Source organism: Portunus trituberculatus, chromosome 17 (assembly GCF_017591435.1).
Source record: "Portunus trituberculatus isolate SZX2019 chromosome 17, ASM1759143v1, whole genome shotgun sequence".
NCBI lineage: Eukaryota > Metazoa > Arthropoda > Malacostraca > Decapoda > Portunidae > Portunus > Portunus trituberculatus.
Genome location: NC_059271.1, coordinates 18,165,144 through 18,177,676, shown reverse-complemented (window position 1 = coordinate 18,177,676; position 12,533 = coordinate 18,165,144). Strand labels below are relative to the sequence as shown.

Sequence of the window (12,533 nt, the reverse complement as noted above, 5' to 3'; positions counted from 1 at the left end):
GGTAATACTGAGGCATGTAATAAAAGGGGAGGAGATAGAGACAGGAAATTAATAAATGGGAAGGGATGGATAAAGACAGTAGGTGCAGAGGAATAGACAGACAGAGAAGAATAGTAGATAAGAACAGATAGCGAGAGCACATGCAAGAGGAAATAGATGAGAAAGTAATAGATATAGGAAAAATAGATGGTGCTTGAAACAGACGGGAAGAAGAAGATTGCTGGTAATAGACAGGGTGAAAGTAACGAGGAGAGATAGAGATAGACAGACAGAAAAGTGAGAAAAAATAAAGCTGGAATGTGAATGAGTGAACGAGGTGAGTTTAGGAGGGTGGGAGTGACGGGGAGACTGGAATGTGTGAGGTTATATCGATTTGGGGATTATTAAGTGCAGACTAGAGTGTTGAGCGACGGTGGGAGAGGGCGTGGCGGAAGAAAATAAGGCAGGGGAGTGTTACATCTTACCAGGAGGAGGAGGAGGAGGAGGAGGAGGAGGAGGAGGAGGAGGAGGAGGAGGAGGTCGTTGAATTATACATGGGTTCCATTCTCTCTCCTCCAGTTCATCATACAAAGTTTACTGTTCACAATATTGCAATAAACTCAGACTACTCCAGACGTGTGTAATCGATAACAACATTGAGGAACAGGTATTTACTCGTACCTTCTGCATGCATGTTTCTCCGTTGTTACCTGGCGACACAACTCCCCCTCCCCTAACAACAACTATAATAATTAAAGCCACCTTGTCTTTTTCACGAATCCCACGATCTTTTTCTTCTTTAGCTTTCAAAGATGTTTCGTGGATAATTTGGTGACACAACTTTTTCCCTCCAAATACTGAATATAATAATCATATACACCTTGTCTTTCACTAATACTGTTATTCTTCCTTCTTTAGCATTCACATACACGGTGCAGCGGTGAACAGCGAGGAACACCTAAGCTAACACTCATAACTATACCGAAAACTCTACAAAGGTTTCCTGAGTGAACATTTCGCTTTTAACGTTTTCCGCTTAATTAAGTAATCCTATATAATACATTAGAAGTTAGGTTAGGTTAGGATGAGGGCACTTATCACAGAGGAATGAATGTTAAGGTGAAATTTTCATTTAGGTTGCCACTGGTAATAGATTATTTATTTTTCTTACTTATTGTATCGTGACGTAGTTGGCTCAAATCAGTAATGCTCCACTATAAGTGCATAGTGGTTAGTAAGTCTGATATAATCTAATCTACTGTACGTGAGGGGAATTTAATAACAGAAACATTTCGACTAGACCAGCGTCCGAATCACTCCACTTCACGACAAGCCTTCGCACTCATGGGTGTCCCTTTCATAAAACAGTCATCTTTAACCAAGAATTTCACAGCAAGAGACTCATTTAAAGTCATCTAATGATAATAATACAGAGTAAGATGACTCTCTGGTCATACTCGTACACGTAGGCCTCAGGGCAGATAAGCCTCAAGACAGATATGTCACAGTCCACATAGGTCTCAAGAATGTTGGTGTGCCAAACGTCCCAAGGTCTTTTAAAAGTCAGGACAATCTGTCTTGAGGATCATTTAACCTGAGACCCATATGTCCTGAGTATCATCAGCCTCAGTACAAAGAGAATAGAGAAAATAAAATCGGTACACATTAAGATTTACGCGGCGGTACACATTAAGATTTACTCGGCAATTCAAGACCCCAAGGCTGAGGGGTGCTGGCTCAACCATCCCACACAGGACAAGGGACTTTCCCTGGCGCTGTATGCATGAGAGACGGCTAGGGTGTGAAATGTCGGGGTGGGCGCAGCGGCGCAGTGTCTGAGGGATGTGTGAGGTCAGCATGGTTATCGTGCCGAGTTAACTCTTTCATTATCACGGCATCAGCTTCACTACATACTGGTTACAATTTGATTATCTTAAGTTTTGGATCTTTAATAATCAAATGCCTGAAAATATTTCACTGTAATCTGCAACAACTCACAGCATTGAAACCAATATATTAAATCTTAAGAATCTGCTAAGAAGATCGGGATGCATAATGAATAGATCTTGCGGTTTCTAACCAGTACAAGATTTGGAGATGGTTGTAGAACAAGAAAGGATGTAATTGAGAAAAAACGTATCTGATAACAATAAAAGTGTAAAGTTAGTCATTCCTTACAGCTATACTGCATTTCTTACTGGCTTGTTAATTGACGTCTATGGAAGTGTTTCAGAACGTTCGTGTCATTATTGGCTTCCCTTACACTTAGTCACTGGCTTAGTGTTTCACTGAAACATTTGCTCCTGAATGTGTTGGTTCTGCTGATACTGCAATTTTACATTTACTTATCTAGATGAAGTGAGTCAACAAACAGTAAACTTGCACATGAAGCAAACATAAAGAACACATGGTAGTGACACGCAATGGGAGAATACAAGAACACTGCTCTGAATAGCAGCTTAGGGCGCGGCATCAAAGACCATCGGTTGATTTCTAAGGGCACCTGCATGAACAACAAAGTAATCGGATTCACAATTCCGTGTTGGGATGAGATGTAGTATTACTGGCACTGAGAAGGTCGTGGTACTGCTGAATCACGGCACCTCAGATTAGTCTGCAATGCATTATGTGATAAATGAACTTTGAGTATCTTAAGGTTACATCAAAGTCGAATGTCAATTTATTCTGTCTATTTTGGGAGTGACGTGGCATTTACTATTTTAAGCTCGACTTATATGGCATATTCTACCTTTCCCTATCGTTTCACGCGCTAGACTCGTCCCAATAGCTCCAATAAGTGAACGCGCTGGCTGGACTCGTAGGCGGCCAGGGAGGGACGGGTGACGGAGGCAAGACGCCAGGCAGTTTAATTTTAGACCAGCACAGGTGACTCACGCTACTGGTGGATGTAAAGGGAGGTGAGAGAGAGAGAGAGAGAGAGAGAGAGAGAGAGAGAGAGAGAGAGAGAGAGAGAGAGAGAGAGAGAGTGTGTGTGTGTGTGTGTGTGTGTGTGTGTGTGTGTGTGTGTGTGTGTGTGTGTGTGTGTGTGTGTGTGTGTGTGTGTGTGTGTGTGTGTGTGTGTGTGTGTGTGTGACGCGAATCTGGGAGGGTCATTCACCTCGTCTTTCACATGAAGTTCCTAGAGGAAGTGATGACGGAGAGGTAGCGGGCGGTCCTAGGTATGTGGAGAGTGGGAGGGAGGGTGTTTGCATATGTCTTGGTGTGGTAGGCACTGCGGGTGACGCTCGATACAGGGTGTGCATGCATGCATGTTTATATACTCTAAGTGTAGTGTGCGTGGGATGAAGGAAGCGAGGTAAGGACCGGAGTAAGAGAAGGGAGATATGGAGCTGTGAAGGAAGTACGGAGGGAAGGTTCTGTGAGATATAAAAGGACAGACTAATGGGAGTATTTGATGACTCTGTAAGGAAAAGGGAGCTAGCTACATGGATATAGAAAGGTTCGGTAACTGTAAGAGAGAAAGAAGAACTGAAAGGAAAGCAATAATTGATATATTTGGGAAGGAAAAACAGTGTGGGCGAGAAGAAAGTACAAAGGTTAATGTAGGGGAGAGCAAACATTGTGCTGGGGAGGAAATTATTGAATGGGGATAGGAGATAAGTATTAGGATTGATGAAAAAAAAAAAAAAAAAAAAAAAAATATATATATATATATATATATATATATATATATATATATATATATATATATATATATATATATAAGTTGTGATACGGAAACTGAAAGGGGAAGAGATAATTAAGTATGAAGGCAAAGGAAGGGGATTGTTGCGAAGAGCTAATAAGTCACGTTAAGGAGAGAATGTAAATAACAGGAAAAGTAACTGAGGAAGGAGATTATTTGAGAGAAAAAAAAAAGATAAAAACGAGAGATCACGATAAGGAAAGAAGGCAAGTAAATTATTGGGTAAGGAAGTTATTGAAAAAAAAAGAAAAAAAAAATAACAGAGAGAGGGAGAGATCATGCTAGAAATGCAGCGACAAAGAAGTATGCGTATAAGCAGCAGCTCACCTCTGTTAGCGCCTTCACAGCACTCCCATTGTCGTGTCTGGCGGCAATATGTAGCGCGCTGTCGCCTCGCCCGTCCAACCGATTCACATCCGACGCAGCCTGACGGAAAGGGAAGGTAAGTGAACGTTCAGACGGCCGCTTCGTTGTCATTCGCTCACATAGACTTCGTATGGGGAAAATAATTAATACTGCATTGATTCACAGACACCAAAGAATGGTAGATAAGGAGACACCCGTATGTTGTAAATTTTAGGGCATATGACATTGTGTGTGTGTGTGTGTGTGTGTGTGTGTGTGTGTGTGTGTGTGTGTGTGTGTGTGTGTGTGTGTGTGTGTGTGTGTGTGTGTGTGTGTGTGTGTAGTAAACTTCATCATGAAGAAAAGAAAACATTTTGGTAGTTTGTCAGGATTAGAGTGATAAATGAAACGAGGTTCGTGTATGTGTGTGTGTGTGTGTGTGTGTGTGTGTGTGTGTGTGTGTGTGTGTGTGTGTGTGTGTGTGTGTGTGTGTGTGTGTGTGTGTGTGTGTGTGTGTGTGTGTGTGTGTGTGTGTGTGTGTGTGTGTGTGTGTGTGTTAAATCACTCCTAAAGAAGAAACAAAATCTCGTAGTTTGTCAAGCATAGAATCATAAACAAAATAAAAACTACGATAAAGAAACAAAAAAATGCTATGAGCGACAGACGGACAAACATTTAAACGTGACACACAGTGTGTGAAGTGATGGTGATAAACACCCTCCTAACAATACACATCAACACGGAACACTATTGGAAGTAAGAGTTCTATAGCAATGAACACACCAGTAGATGAAACAAATTTATGAGGAATGAGGATTGTAGGTGGAAATAGGTAAGTATGGTTTATACATGGACTCATTGGACTACCACGTGTATGGGTAGGTCTGGTGGCTTCTTGCAGCTTCCCTTACTTTCTTGTGTTTTCTGTCCTAATGGTGAAAGCGAAAAATGAGATGATTGAAAGTAAGACAAGTTTCCTTATTATGAGAGGGAGAAATGAGTATAGACGATTAAGAGGTAGATAAAGAGTGCTTGTATTGAGAGGAAGCATGAGTCCATGATTGAGATGAAGAGAAAGGAATCCTTGTGGTGAGAGCAAAAAGTGAGAATATGAGTGGTGATAGGAAGAAAGCATCCTTATTGTGAGAGGGAAAAATAGATGATTTAGAGAAAAGAACCTATATTTAGAGGCAAAAATGAGAATACGATTGTGAGAAATATAAATGAAAACAAGATTCAGAGAAAGAAGAAAGCAACTCATTTTGAAAGGGAAAAAAATAGATGATTAAGAGAAAGAAAAAACATCTTAATTTGGAAAGGAAAATTAGAATATGATTAAGAGGAAGAGAAATAAAAACACGATTAGGATCAAGAGACAAAGTACGTGAAGTGTTGAAGTTGAAGTGGGAGAAATAACATACTTTGACCAGTTTCTGAATGGTCACTGGACAGTCCAATTTGGCAGCCATGTGAAGAGCACAGTACTCGATGCCGTCACTGTCCTTGAATATCTTGTTGACATTGGCGTGCGTGTCGATGGCCTTCTGCAGCGCCTCCTTGTCGGCATGGCGAAGGGCGAGCTCCAGCGCCTCGTCCGGGTTGGCCTGGGAAAACGAGAATCGGAGGAAGGGTGAATAATGGCAGTGCTACACTGGAGAACAACTGAACGTGAAAGTGGTGGTGGTGCTGTGGGATGAAAACTTTTTAAGATTTAAGTTTCAAGAGAGGACAATGCAGTGATAAAGGCGAGTGTCTGGAAAAGTGTGCTGGTTTAATAGTAGATAGGTAACACAAGTGATAGTGTTAGTAAGTAGTTTATGTGTTAACTTTATGATTAATATCATAAAGTTATACAACAATACAGTGAAGAAAAAGACAACTGTGAGAGGTTAAGAGAGAAAGACAAACTGCTCACCGCGTCCGGAATGGCAGCAGCGGCCTCGGAGCTCATTCCACACCCCATGACAGACTCTGGCAGCTTCTACAAGAGCCGTAAATTTTGTGAAGTCACCTGCTGAGCGTACCGTCAAAGCCTCTCTCGTGAAGTGTGGGGAGGTCAGCAGACTGCCCCGGAACACCTGTGCTGCACTTCCTGGCTCGTACCGTGACACATTTGTGCACAGCACCTGAGAAGACAAACCTGGTTACGTGCTAGATAATTTAACGTCGTTCGTCGAAAGTTAAGTATTAGCAAGTTATGTAATTTCTTAGTAAACTTTCGGCCGAGTGCTCAAGGTCAATTCAACTTCCGAAGAAAATAAGAATAAACAGCAGAGCGAAGTGATGACATAATCTTTCAAGGCCACTTCCTTGCCATGCCGCTGCAATGAGGATGCAGATCGTCTTATTCATTAGGCGTGGCGGCAGCAGTAAGAACGAAGCTTCCTGTCTTAGACATAACAAGATCTTGAACACCCTCATTCTTAAAGAACCAGCAGTACACAAGCATATTAAAAAAGACAAAATAAAGCATCCATCCCAAAAGTCGAATGATATTTTCAACTGTATCGGAACAAAGACCTGCAACACAACATGAAGTTAAGGAGAGATTAACTGGATGCTTAAATGTAGACTAAGATATTACAAAAAAGAAGAAAAGAAAACATCCATTTCACAAAAGGTCAATGAGGTTTTTCAACTGTTACATCGATACAGAGACCGGGAACACAAGACCAGGAGGAGCAAGGAAGCTAAGATGAATACCTCAAATTACACTAACATATTCCCCTTCCCCTTCCCCCATCCTCCAAAAATAAATAAGACATCCATTTCTCAAACACTAATCAAACCCATCAACTACAACGAAGCGAACACACGACAAAGAGCAGCAAAAGAGTTGAGGTGAATATACCCAGCCGCCCAGCCCCTTCTGACAAACACCCTACCCCCGTTGCACCACGCCACATGTTGAAGGTTTCCGCCAAGATTCTCGGCTAAAAGGCAAAGTAGCTGTGGCTTCCCGGGAGCGGAATTCTGACAAGTTACTGAGGAAAGTATGAAGGTTGCAAAAGAGTAGTTGTTGGACGACACAAAGCGGTGAGAGAGAGAGAGAGAGAGAGAGAGAGAGAGAGAGAGAGAGAGAGAGAGAGAGAGAGAGAGAGAGAGAGAGAGAGAGAGAGAGAGAGAGAGAGAGAGAGAGAGAGAGAGAGAGAGAGAGAGAGAGAGAGAGAGAGAGAGAGAGAGAGAGAGAGAGAGAGAGAGAGAGAGAGAGAGAGAGAGAGAGAGAGAGAGAGAGACGGGAAGAAGGATGCTAAGACGGATAGTGGATGGTGTAGAAAAGGAAAAGAAGGAAAAATAAAAGAAAGAAATTGAACTAAAGGAAAATGAAATGAGAGAAATGAATACGAAGACGAACAATAAGAAAAAGAAAGAGAAAAAAAAACAGGAAAGAAGGGAAATAATAATAATAATAATAAGAACAACAACAACAACAACAACAACAACAACAACAATAAAACAGATTAAATTGATACACTTCATTATTTCATCTTAAAAAAAAATAAAATTCATAATTTTTGATGACTATGACCTATCATCATCATTACTATTACTATTACTATCATCATTATCATCATTATTATCCTTATCGGAATTGACTGCTAAGGACGAGGATACATCGAGCAGTGAAAAATAATCAATAGAGAAAGGGAAAGAAGAGAAAGGAGTGTGAGGATCGAACTCTGGGTCATCCATAAGTGGCGCCTATGCCGTGATTACTTAGCCACGAGCCTCGTCCAGTTAATGTTGGCATATTTATCTTCGCATATTTATCTTGGGGTCATGACGATGCTTAGTCAATCCCTCACCCGCCCAGGACTAGGTCATCGATTAGTCTTCCTGCATCTCTGTCTGTCCATAGGAAGGCCACAGCAGTCTAATTTACAGCTAATAGATCCCTTGTCACCTTGTGGTTGTTTGGTTAGTTTAGTCTCTCTCTCTCTCTCTTGGAAGTTTGTAGTTTTTCTCTCAAATCACAACACCATTAATTACCGGTCTTCACCTTTCCTTTGCCTTTCTCTGCCTGTCTATTTCAAGGCGACACCAATTTAATTTGCACTTAACAATTCCCGCCTCACCTTTTGGATTCTTCATTAAATTTCTCTCTTTCTTGTAAGCATATAAGTTTCATAAAATTTTCTATCTCTCATTATTTTCTCTTTGCCTTCTATACCTGTTCATGGTAAGGTCAAATTTGTCTAATATACCGTTAATAGTTCTCTTCTGATCTTGGTATTGCCTGTTTAGTTTAGTCTGTCTCTCGTAAATTTCTCCCAAATCACAGTACACATCAGTCACACTACATGGATTCACCTGCCTTCATTCAGCGTGTCATAGATAGTCCAGCCACGTAAAAAGCAGCGCCTGCGTGTGTGCTTGAGTCTTTTGGTCTATCTGTGTATGTAAACTCATTTGTCTTCCACGGTGGACGACACAAAACGCCTCCATTAGTCTTTGTCACCTTGCCTCGCTTCACATACACGCCTTCTTCTTCTTCTTCTTCTTCTTCTTCTTCTTCTTCTTCTTCTTCTTCTTCTTCTTCTTCTTCTTCTTCTTCTTCTTCTTCTTCTTCTTCTCCTCCTCCTCCTCCTCCTCCTCCTCCTCCTCCTCCTCCTCCTCCTCCTCCTCCTCCTCCTCCTCCTCCGCCTTCTACTTCTCTTCTTTCTCCTACTCCTCCTCCTCTACCTTCACCTTTACATCCTCTTCCTCCTTCTCCGCCTCCTCGTTCTCATTGTTGTCTTCCATTTCCTCCTTGTTGTCGTTCTTCTATTCATTTTCCTCCTCCTCCTTTTGTTCTTCCTTCTCCTCCTCTTCCTCCTCTTTTTCATCCTTTCTTCCTCCATCCCTTTTATTATATTATCCTCCCTCTCTACACAGAATTTCCCAAACAGCCATGCAAGAACCCAAGACTCTATTAAGCAATTCCTACCTGAACTCAATCTCGGTTTCCATTTAGTCGATCTTCCTATCAACCTTCTCCCTTCCTCAGCTCCTTACGTATTGTACCCCTTCTCCCTCTGTTCCTTCTTCCCTTTTCTCCTTCAGTTATGAGCAAACAGAATAATACGCAATTTAGTATGAATGCGAAATCGAAGCGCTAGAGTGGGGTAGAGAGGTGGGCGCAGGAGAGGTAATCGCTTGAAATTAGGGGTTATTAAGTTTGCTCGCGGTACTGGGAGTGGTGGTGAGGAATTCAGAGTCACGTAAAGTTATAGGGGGATAGGGAAAGGAAATATGACACACACACACACACACACACACACACACACACATAATTTTTTTTTCTTTAATCTGAGTGGTGAAATAAGATACTTTTTGAGATGAAAACTGTATAAGATAAGAGCTATGTTTAATTTCTCGTTTTTTGTTCTTTTCTTCAACACTGTTACTGTGCCTCTGTTCTCTCGGAAGTAGAGGAGAAAAAAGTGGTGACCGATAAAGGTAGAAGAAGAGGAAGGGGCTGGAGAACGTGCGGCTCGAGCAAGTAAGGAGGGTATTAGTGGCCAAGAGAGAAGAGGAGTAGGAGGAAGAGAGTGGATGAAGAGCGAAATGTAAGCCAACACAGTACTGAAAACAAAAAAGTTAACGTATTACTTAACAGGATGTGATAGAAGTAGGACAAATATGCATGAGTAAAGAGAGAAGTATAAGGAGTAAGTGGGACGAGAGAATACTTGAAGTTGTTTGGAGTATGAGGGGATGAAGTATTAGTGGGCAGGAGATAAGAGCACGGAGGAGAGTAAGAGATTGAGAAAAAGAGAAAAAAATATGAGTAAGTATGAATCTAAGAATATTTGAAGTTGAGATTAATGTATGAGACATTGAATTACTAAGTAGTGGGTGGAGATGGCAGAGATGAGAAGAAAATAAGTAAGTTAAGGAATTTATAGGAAAGGAGATGACGGAAAAAATAGCGATTATGAATAAAAAAAAAATCCTGAAAAAGCTTAAAAAAAAAAAAAAATGAGATTACAATGAGATGCTATATATAGTAATGATGTGCTGAAAGAGCGAGGGAGTGAAATTTTTGACCTTTCTTTCTGTCTTTTATCGTTCTTAATATAGGAAGTGAACCTGAGATCACCTTACATTAGTATTATTGCCTAGTGAACTTAATTCCAGTGATCTGCTTCTGTTGCAGCTCATAATGTTAGCGTGTGGTAGTAGTAACATTTGATTGTGATGGAGGAGGAGGAGGAGGAGGAGGAGGAGGAGGAGGAGGAGGAGGAGGAGGAGGAGGAGGAGAAATATAATGAAATATCATAAACCTCAACATGTCATGATGAAATTGTCGTTCTAAACCTATGTGTGTGTGTGTGTGTGTGTGTGTGTGTGTGTGTGTGTGTGTGTGTGTGTGTGTGTGTGTGTGTGTGTGTGTGTGTGTGTCCTCGCGTGCATATTTGCATTTGCGTGTTTATCAAGTAGCAAAGAAAAAGAAAGACACGATAACTCAAACTTGAATGGTAAACAGTAGAGAAACAACGCAATATATAAACAAAGACAACATTACCACCACCACCAACAACAACCACCACCACCATCACCACCACCACCACCACCACCACCAACAACAACAGCAACCATTAGCATTGCAGCAATCAATCACCATAAGTTCTTGTTTCCGTGACCTCTTTTTCTCATATTTAGTTACTACGTCATAACTCTTTCTTCATTATTGTTTACCTTCTCTCTCTCTCTCTCTCTCTCTCTCTCTCTCTCTAATACGTACACACATACACACACACATTCTATTCTATTCACACACACACACACACACACACACACACACACACACACACACACACACACACACACACACACACACACACATACACAAACACACACAAACACACACATTGGGAGAAGGAAAAATCAAGGACATAGATGACTCAATGGGAAACACACACACACACACACACATACACACACACACACACACACACACACACACACACACACACACACACACACACACACACACACACACACACACACACACACACACACACACACACACACACACACACACACACACACACACACACACACGCGAGCGCGCGCGCACAAAAAAAATGAGCGAAGCAATCTTTTGATTTCTTTTTACACTTTTAATAGAAACGAACTTAATTATATTTTAATTTTTGAGAGAAGCGTAACTTTCCAAGATATCTGAAAATGACAGACAGACAAACAGACAGACATAAAGACACTCCAGCGGGCATGCAGAGAAAGAAAGAGAGAGAGAGAGAGAGAGAGAGAGAGAGAGAGAGAGAGAGAGAGAGAGAGAGAGAGAGAGAGAGAGAGAGAGAGAGAGAGAGAGAGAGAGAGAGATAACAAAAGTCAAGAAGTGTGTGTGTGTGTGTGTGTGTGTGTGTGTGTGTGTGTGTGTGTGTGTGTGTGTGTGTGTGTGTGTGTGTGTGTGTGTGGCGAGGGGAGAGGATGTGACTCGTGACCCGTGACCCCTGGAGTCGTGACAGCCGCTCCCTCGCCCTCCCAAGACGTCGATACACTTAGGCAAATTATCACGCACCGCCTTGACCCTGCCAGAGATACACAGCCACTCTCTGTCATCACCAACGATGGGTCAGGTGGCGGTCATGGGGGCGGGGGGAGCTGCAGCACTGGGACAAGGTACATGTGTATTAATGTTGGGGACAAAGATAAAGGAGTTAAGAATTTGAATGGAATTAAAATTAAGACAAGAAGAAAAAATTATATGACAAGATTGTTTTATATGATATTACTTAACAGAATGCTTGATAAAAGGTACGGTAGGAGAAGGAGGGATAAGCAACAGAAAAGATACAGGCTAGGAATTAAAGTGAAGAGGACGCACTGGTTGGTGGAATATGTGAGAGGAAAAGCAATATGACAAGGCGGGGTTGCGTGACCACTGATGAAAAGGAAAATAGGTAAGGGAAAAGATACTGTAAAAGCAAGTAAGTGAAGAAGACGATCTGGTAGGAGAAAGAAACACCATGGAGAGACACACAAGAGCATGTTAACTGTAGTAAACTGTAGCATGTAAAGTAAAAGATAGAGAAAGGGAGAGAGAGAGAGAGAGAGAGAGAGAGAGAGAGAGAGAGAGAGAGAGAGAGAGAGAGAGAGAGAAAAAAAAACGTTAAACGAAAGAAAAAAAAGATGCAGAAAGGATTTGAGGTGAAGAAGACACGAGTGATACGAACGTTAAAGATGAACAGTAGAAATCTTGGACATAAGAAGGACGATTATGATGTATTACTATCTAATAAATAGTAAGAAACAGGATGGTGAAAACGAAGGAGAAGGAAGCAATGAGAAAGCAATGAAAGTAAGCCAAAGCTCAGGACTGCAGGCAAGGAAGGGAAAAAGTTGAACAGAAGATGGAGGGAGAGGAAGGAAAAAAAAAAAAAATGAGAGGGGAAAGAGCAGGGGAAGAAGGGTCACTTATCCTAATTATAACTCATAAATTTTCCTCAATGCATATATTTCCCATAACACGAAGCGCAGTTTGTCAAGAGTGAGG

At 41.5% G+C, this 12,533-nt stretch overlaps 1 protein-coding gene across 5 annotated transcripts in view; it reads right to left on the bottom strand.

The window, feature by feature from the left end:
- LOC123504979 (fibrous sheath CABYR-binding protein-like) overlaps positions 1-12,533 on the bottom strand; it is a 73,185-nt gene that overhangs the window by 6,034 nt on the left and 54,618 nt on the right. For all 5 annotated transcript variants that reach the window (XM_045255967.1, XM_045255966.1, XM_045255964.1 and 2 more), the window contains exons 2-4: positions 5,946-6,156; positions 5,452-5,634; positions 4,013-4,111 (exon numbers count right to left, since the gene is read on the bottom strand). In XM_045255967.1, the coding sequence (XP_045111902.1) occupies positions 4,013-4,111; positions 5,452-5,634; positions 5,946-5,993 (330 nt within the window). In that variant the 5' untranslated portion in view covers positions 5,994-6,156. The remainder of the gene's footprint in view (positions 1-4,012; positions 4,112-5,451; positions 5,635-5,945; positions 6,157-12,533) is intronic.